The sequence below is a fragment of the Myotis lucifugus genome, unplaced genomic scaffold, assembly GCF_000147115.1.
Source record: "Myotis lucifugus unplaced genomic scaffold, Myoluc2.0 scaffold_202, whole genome shotgun sequence".
In the NCBI taxonomy this organism is placed as follows: Eukaryota; Metazoa; Chordata; class Mammalia; order Chiroptera; family Vespertilionidae; genus Myotis; species Myotis lucifugus.
Genome location: NW_005871250.1, coordinates 16,990 through 25,199, shown reverse-complemented (window position 1 = coordinate 25,199; position 8,210 = coordinate 16,990). Strand labels below are relative to the sequence as shown.

General features: G+C 49.8%; 1 protein-coding gene across 1 annotated transcript in view; it reads right to left on the bottom strand.

Annotated features, from left to right (window-relative positions):
* Positions 1–7,262: 7,262 nt before the first annotated feature.
* Positions 7,263–8,210, bottom strand: part of LOC102441855 (rod cGMP-specific 3',5'-cyclic phosphodiesterase subunit alpha-like) — a gene marked incomplete at its 5' end in the record, with an annotated part of 17,525 nt that continues 16,577 nt past the window's right edge. The window contains one exon of the mRNA XM_006097455.3: positions 7,263–7,583. Within this exon, the coding sequence (XP_006097517.2) occupies positions 7,504–7,583 (80 nt within the window). The remainder of the gene's footprint in view (positions 7,584–8,210) is intronic.

Sequence of the window (8,210 nt, the reverse complement as noted above, 5' to 3'; positions counted from 1 at the left end):
AAAAATATCCGATCCAACCGCTAAGTGGAATTCTTCCATCTCCTTCCTCAGTCGGTACAAGGCTGAATCAGAGTCCTCGCTCTCGGGGGCTCTGGTTACCGAAGGAAAATGCATCAAAGAGGTAAAGAATATGAGTGGATGGAGTGTAGCTAAGGCCCCCACCCCCTGGCCCCTTCACACCTTGTTCCCCTAATCAGAAAGCTGCTTGGGGTCAAAAAGCACCATTTGGGTGTCTGCATCTACCGTGAGATCTGGCAGCGTTGCCTGTGGGACACACTCAGGAGAGAGGCAGGGCTCCGGGGGCGGGAGGAGGAAGGGAGGAATGCTCTGAGCTCAGCAATGCAATACCCACGTCCTGATGTGGGAAGAGATGATGCAATAAGAAGCTTCCATCGCCCACAGCCTATGCGCCTAGATCAGCGGTTCTCAACCTGTGGGTCGCGACCCCTTTGGGTGTCGAACGACCCTTTCACAGGGATCACCTAAGACCATCGGAAAACACATATGTAATTACATATTGTTTTTGTGATTAATCACTATGCTTTAATTATGTTCAATTTATAACAATGAAATTGGGGGTCACCACATGAGGAACTGTATTAAAGGGTCGCGGCATTAGGAAGGTTGAGAACCACTGGCCTAGATGTTCCGACAGTGATTTCTTCTAGGCATGTGCAATATTCGTGCCCAGGCCGCTGTGCAGGTGGGGAGTGGGGGCAGCAGGGAGGACATTGGCAGCAAGATTCTTATGCCTGGACAGGTCAGAACCCCGCCCTGGGCTCAGGCTCAGTTGAAATCACAGCTGATCCTGCAGCTCGAGAGATGGGTCCTTCCCAATGTGAAGCAGAAGCCACCCCCAGAGGATGTGTCGATCTGACTCACTTCACGTCAAAACCGTGGTGGTTTTCTTAGCACTTGCGATTTAGCGGTCACCTTCAGATATGATCGAGGAAGGAAATAGGATGTACAGTCACAAATAACGTGAACCTGATGGTTTCATAGGCCAAAGAAGAGGGACCCCCTCATCCCTTCCCGCTGGGGCAAAAGAAGACCACTTAGTACTTACGTGCAATATGTTCAAGCTGGTCCCAAGTCCCTGAGGCATTTGCACACACAGATGGGCTCCGGGGCTGTCTGCCAATGCCGGAGGCACAGGGTAAATGGAGGGAGAGCTTGGGAGCTGGGACACCCACTTGCACAGAGATGCCCTGGGCCCAAAACAAGGGGAGAGGAGAGCCCTTGGGAACCTGCTGCATGATGCCCAGGCTGTAGGCAGAGGCTGACTTTGCATTGACCCAATAAAAGCACTTTGAGAAAACCACAGCCCTTCAGCCTGGCTCCATGTGTCTACACTGGCAAATATGGGTCGCCTCTGGCTGTGTGAGGTACTCGCCTAGGGCCCGGGGCAGGGCCTTGGGAAGGGGGCTGGTGTGAGGGAGGAGAGAGCAGAGGGAGATATCTCTGAGACATCAGCAGCAGGAGAGCCAATCCTAGGGCTAGCCCTTTGCCGGCCTCTTTGCTGGAGGCCCTAGAAACAGGGAACGGTGAGTTTAGATCTCAGTACCTTTTTGTTCTTTAAATTAAAAACAGCCCAGCAGATTGAAGTGGATTTGCAGACCAAGTCATTTAACTATAAGCCATCTCAGACTGAGAAAGTCGATGTTTCTCCCTGCTCTGTGATCCTGGGCCTCTGTCTCCTCGTCCAACATATGAGAATATTGGATGAGCGCTGAAGTTCATCCAATAGGCTCCAAGTCCCTTCTCTGGCTGTGCCCAGCTCATGTTCAGGGTCACGTTCTCTGCAAGGGAACGGACCAGCAGCAGTTTCAAACACACATGGTCCTGGCAGACCTGCCTCATCCCTGGAGGCCGGCTCCCCAGGACAGATCTAAGCCATAGTTTCTGGTGGGGAGGGTGGGGAGTCACACCCCAGCATGGCTAGGTGGTGATGTTGAATCTCACATTAGCCTCGTCATCATCCCCACCAAGCAGCTCTTAACCTGAATGTTCGACCACTTGGCTGTTTCTCTCTTGCTCTCAGACAATACTAGCAATACACTGTTGTGGTTTTTTTTTTTTTTTTTTCAAAACAGCTTAACTGGGGCACGTTTCACACATTTTTTTCAAATGATTGTAAAACATACGGGCAACAGGAGGCCTCGATCACACTGCGTATGTTTCAGGCAGCTTTTGTTTCTTGTTTCTTTACTGGTATAGCAGCGGTGACTGGAGCTCTGTGATCTGGAGGGACAGATTTTCAGATCTTCTGTCTCATCAGAACACTTTGCACACCTGGAAGCAGCTCCCAGACCCAACTGCCCGAATCGGGAGCTTGGAAAAATAGTTTTGTAGGTGGTCAGTCCCCGGGCTGGGCAGCAGCACCTCAAAGAGGTGTTTATATAGCCAGAAGTCCCCCTGTGCTGTATTTTTTTTGTCAAAGGATCCTTCAAGGAAGCCTCATAAAACCTTTTCCACGTTGCTGGCCTTGCTCTGGGTGATGTTTGAAGGGATTGGTTCGCTTCCACTTCAGCACTTTGCCTTATCAACGTCTAGTCGCCATCTAGTGGCCAAAGACTGTATCCACCAGCTACCCAGATGGAAGGCAAATAAATCCTTTCTGCCACTTTGCTGTCCAACGCCCAATTTGGGAATGACATTAATGTCATGAGTGAACTGTCTGTAATAGTTAGAGCCCAGTGAACACTGCTCAGGAGAATTAAGCAACCACATAGATGCACACAGACCGAACAGCACACGAACTCTCCTGTGGGCAGAGGAGTGGGCCCTGTGTCCAGGTGCCCGGGAGGGGTGTACTGGAACTGCAATAGTGGCCGCCCAGCTGCTGACCTTAAGTGAGCCCGCACTGTCCCCTCGGGACAAGCAACGAGACTGGGTGTCAGGATTCTGTGTGGGGGCTGCCATGGCCTTTGATAGGGTCCACTGAATAGCCAAACAGTTTATATACTTTTGTTGTTAGTTTTTGTTTCTACATTTTGTATTTAAAAATCTTGTCAAGTGTTTTTGTGTTAGGAATAAAAAGTCATAAACTATCCCCAGCTTTGTTTCTCGAGGGATGCTCCAATTCCGAGGGAAACAGGTTGGAAATCTCAAGGGGCGTGTGGTCAGGCTGGTCGGTGGGACAGGGAGGTGGGCCACTTTGCTCTCCAGGTGGTTTCTGGGGGCAGTGACCATCCAGAAGTCCGGCTCAGTGCAATCTGCTCCGGAAATTCACAGCCACCCCCTTCACCTCCTTGTGCCACGGTCTTAGCTTTGGCTTTGAGCATCTGCTTCTTCCAGGGGCAGCTGCTAGTGTGGAAACCAACATCAGATCTCCCTCCCCAACCCCAGGTTTCTAAAGAGACAGTATTTGTAGCTAGCCTTAATCCACTGGGCAAGGTGGTCCCTATGTTCCAAGCATTTCCAAATCTTGGACTCTAATCCTTTTCTCTTGGTGTGATTATGCAGCCTGCCCTAGAGAATTCTGAGCAATAGGAAGCCAGGGCTTTCCCCGGCTCCGTGACAGGGTCAAACCAGGGAATGGCTAACCTTGTGAGGTGTGGGTATCCCCAGGGGTACTCCATAGGGGGCATTATTTATTAGGAAGCTCAACAAGGTAACTACAGCCTGGGGTGCGTGAGTGCAAGGCTGTGCGTGTGCGTGCGTGCGTGTGTGTGTGTGTGTGTGTGTGTGTGTGTGTCTGTGTGTGCGTGCACCCGCATGCCTGTCTGTGTGTATGTGTATGTGTGGAATTACATTGATGCATTTCTTGAGAAAGGTGCAAGAATTTCACCTACACAGAGGGACACATCGCTTTGTTATTTATAATAGAAAGCTAAATTTTAATTTTTTAAAGGACACTGCTAATGATTGGGAATCTTGAGTTTTTAGTTTTGCTATTTTTTTTTAATTGGTAGAGGATTTTTATATATTTTTTTCCATTTTGTTGGGTTGTGTCCTTATTTATATAAATACTTTATCCGTAAGAGGCAAGGAAGAAACCTTCTTTGCTTTTAATTCTCGTGGTCGTCACCGTCCGTACTTTATTTCTGGTGTGATTCATCCGTCTTACCTTCTAAATGAGAAAATGTTTTCCTGTCTTTGTACATTGTCAGATTCTATAGTTTCATAGATAATTTAACCAGATTGCTCTATGTATTACTATTCTGTGAGTATAAAGTTCTATTTTAACGTCTGTAAATACTTCAGAACTGGCTTCTTTTCTGACTCCCACCGTGGAGTTATTGTTTACATCACAGAAACTGTAGAATCTCTATGCTCATGTACTGTAAATAGTGAAGTGATCTGCTTATAAATAAACTTAACAAATACACTATGGAGATTAAAAAGGAAATACCACCCACCGCCCTGCCCAGGTGTGTCTTTCTTTGTTGGTCCTGCGTGTCATTGAGGGGCTGGGGAAAGGATTCTGGTCTTGGTGTCACCTTCTCAGCAAAGACCCTGGTCGAGGTGTGTCCCGCACCCTGTCCGGAATTTTCTGAGCTCACTTTTCGTTCCTTCACAGCGCTTTTCATGGGTCATAATGAATCATTCAGACTTCCCTCGCATAACAGATGTTCCATGACCGGCTTTGGCCGTGACTTTTAGAAAGCTCTACCACTTTCTGCACAAGGACTCCCTTGTTTGGGTGCAGCAACTTTTCACACAGGCACACTAAATGAAGGTGCTGGATGCGATATTTTGACATTGTGGTTTCAGGCAGAAACACTCACCAACTGACGACTCTAAAGCAACTTTTGGTCAGAGGCAGCGGAGAACAGATTTGAATTGTGCGCCGTAGTTTTAGGTGAGCTAGAAACGTTTCCCTTTGCTCACTTACCCCCAGCCGGAGCGCCGAAGTGGCATTTTCCAAGACTGAGCCTTGGCTGTGTGTATATTTCCTCAGTCTCAAAGCACTCTGTGTCTAGCCTTTATTTTGCCCTAAAGCTGCGTTCATGTTTTGTTTTTTAACATCAGTATTTTTAAGTGCAATCTGAGTGCATGATACCCATGTGCCCCCAGAGAGTTGAAATGCTGGTGAAGAAAATCACATACAAATAACAGGTGCAGTAAGCCATTCCATCTTATGTGCAAACGATTCTCAAATTGATGGTTTTTTGCCTGCAGAAATAGTCTGTCATTGTTCGGGTGATTTATTTTTTTTTCCAGTCTGGAATTTGTCTGGATTTCTTTGGTGGGAAGAGAACACGTAATTTTTGCCTACACTTAGCGGCGGGCTCTCTGGCAGGAATGAGAGTCCTTAGAGAGGTTATGTGATTGATGACGCATATCTGTCACCCCATTACTAGATGCTCACCTCCAGGAGAACGGGGTGCTTCTCCATTCATGGCAGGGTGCCCAGCCCCACTAGTCAGGAACTCGTGAATGGGCACGTGAGAGGCGTCTGTCCATGGCCTGATGGCTGTACAGAGCCAGGGAGGCAACCAAGCCACAAAGTCCAAGGTACAGTCGGTGGCGCAAGAAATAGAATGGGAGCCTGTGTTTGAGACCCGGCTCTGCCACCTCGGTGTTGTGCAAACTCAGACAAGGCACCTCTTAGGCCCCTGGCATCCCCAAATATGAAATAAGATGATCTGCTTAGATGGACTCCAAGGTCCTAAATCAGGCTGATTCTCAGAAGCAGTACAAAATGATTGCAGGCAAAATGATGATAAGCCAGGACCTAGTGTCAGGCTGCTTGGCTTTGAGTCCTGACTTCACCACTTATCCGCTGGGTGTCCTTGGGCAGGTTTCTTAACCTCTCTGAGTCCCTTCCTCGTCATGTGATAAATGGGGCTAGGAATCATTTCCACCCTATCGGGTTGTTTGTGAGGATGAATTTAGACCATGCACAGTACCTAGGACATTAGAGGCACTTTGTCAACATGAGGTGCAACCCTCATCGTGCGTGTTCTCATTGGTACGAACCGTAGACGCGTGGCAAGGATCATGACCCAGGAGGGAAGGCTGAGGACGACAGAGAGTGGAGGGAACCTGCCCACGGGGCAGAGCCTGCACCGGCAGCATCACCTGTGTATTCCTGGATGCCACTTCTGTACTCTGCCACTTAACCACTACATGTGACGTGCTCAGGGACATGCCTTTGCTCAAAAGACCACTGCTCTGAGAGTGTCCCTTTCAGGCCAGAAAATCCAGCATGGGAGGTAAGAGATGAGGGTTCCAGGCCCAGCTCCCTGTTGACATGACTGCAACCGTGGGCAGGGCTCATGCGTCAGGAACTCCGGTTGACCTGCTGTGGGAGTCCCAGGGACCCGAGCACCGTACACTGTGTTCTCTGAGCGTGGGCTTCGGCTCCTGGAGGGAAGCCAGGGAACTGTGCCGTGAACTTCGCACAGCCCATCCCCTGGCTGGCCCTCGAGCTCCTCATTTACCTAAAAAAGGGAGGTGAGAGCAGATCCGTGGTTTACAGACAGTTCGGAGGAACCATGTACTCCTCCAAGCAACTAGAGCCAACACCCGCTTGTAGGGGAACCAGGGGCGGAGGAAACCAACGGATACATCCAGAATATGGGCCAACTGACACTCTGCAACAAGAAAAAAGATTTAAACCCACTGAAGAGATGGCTAAAAGTGTAGAACTTGTCTGGGTCAGATTCGAGCAACCCAACTCTTAAAGACATAGCTGCGGCAATGGGGGAGAACTGCTGTCCCGAGCTGGGTCCCCCAGAAGGCAGCCTCTGCCGTGGACCTCGTCCTGGAGCTGGGGTGGCCCTGCAGAGCTGTCCCGTGTTGGGCCAACAGGGCCAGACCTTAACTCCTGGCATGGATCAGCCGTGGGCTGCAGGCCACCCAGGGGAAGGGTGTGCCCTTGGGCGAAATGTCTCCGTGCAGCTGAGGTCATCGCCAGAGGGGCGGCCCAGGGCTGTCTGCCGGCAGCACTCACAGCCCAGCCGCTGGGACCGCAAGTCCTCTCTACAGTAGAGGGTCCGTACAGCTCGTCACAGCATAACCGCCCTGGGTGCTAGGTGTCCGTTTGTTGCTTGTGATAATGATGTGGTTACATCAGAAAACGCCCACATGTCTGGAACGGTCTGTCTGGAATTTTCTTTTAAATACTTCAGCCAAGAAAAAGTTGATGAATATAAAAGGACAGATGAAACAAAGGTGGCAGAAGCTCCCTATGGGAATAGGGTGAGAGGCGGGGGTGCATTGTATAATTCTCTACTTTTGAGAATGATTGAAAATGTTTAGAATAAAGTAGAAATGAAAGCATAAGGACAAAAACATGACTCTGCGGGCAGTTGAACCTGGCATTCCTTACATATTTAATTGATGTCTATGACAGCTAGAATGTTGGTTTTAGCTCAATCAAAAGCTCTCAAGGCTGAGAACTTGAAAGCCCCTCGCTAAGATGTAAGCTAGAGTCTCATTCAGCTTGCAACTCCTAGGACTTTGACTTCTCAGGAGGTGTCCTGTTCGCCCGTGGCTTGGGTGATCTCTTCCCACGCAGGGCAGTGCCATTCTGGTCAGCGGTTCCCCCGTGGGCTACTGGATACAGCAGGACTTGGATGCAGGCGCGCCCCCTCCAGGGCCGGGGTTCCCCCCAGGCTGATTTCCCGTGGCTGCTGCAGTCAGACAGAAAGACAGCACACCAGGTGAGAGGCAGCTGCAGAGGGCTTCCCCTCTGCCCTGGTATCGACCAAGAGTTGCAAATTCAAGGGCTTTCAGAGGCCAACAGCTAACCACACATGCAGAAGGCAAGCCAAGTGTAAGGGGAAGCAGAAAGCAAGAATGTTTCTCTACACGAAGAAAAATAACAGCAATCATGATGGTAAGTGGCGGCCCACACTTGGCACTAATGTCTGAGAGACAACAGGGAGTGGCGGGGACTGTGGCAAACTGGGGAAATTCCCCTGTCCCATCTAAAGGGGTGGGGAGGGGCCCTAGCCAGTTGGGCTCAGTGGACAGAGCGTTGGCCTGTGGACTAAAGGGTTGCAGGTTCAATTCCAGTCAAGAGCACATGCCTGGGTTGCAGGCTCGATCCCCAGTAGGGGGCGTGCAGGAGGCAGCTGATCAATGATTCTCGCTCATCGATGTTTCTATCTCTCTTTCCCTCTCCCTTCCTCTCTGAAATCAATGAAAATATATTTTTAAAAAAATAAAATAAAATAAAGGGGTGGGAGGGGGTGCCACTCAGCTCCAGCGAATTGTTCCCATGCAGAAATGCAGATGGGTGTGGCCAGATGTTGATC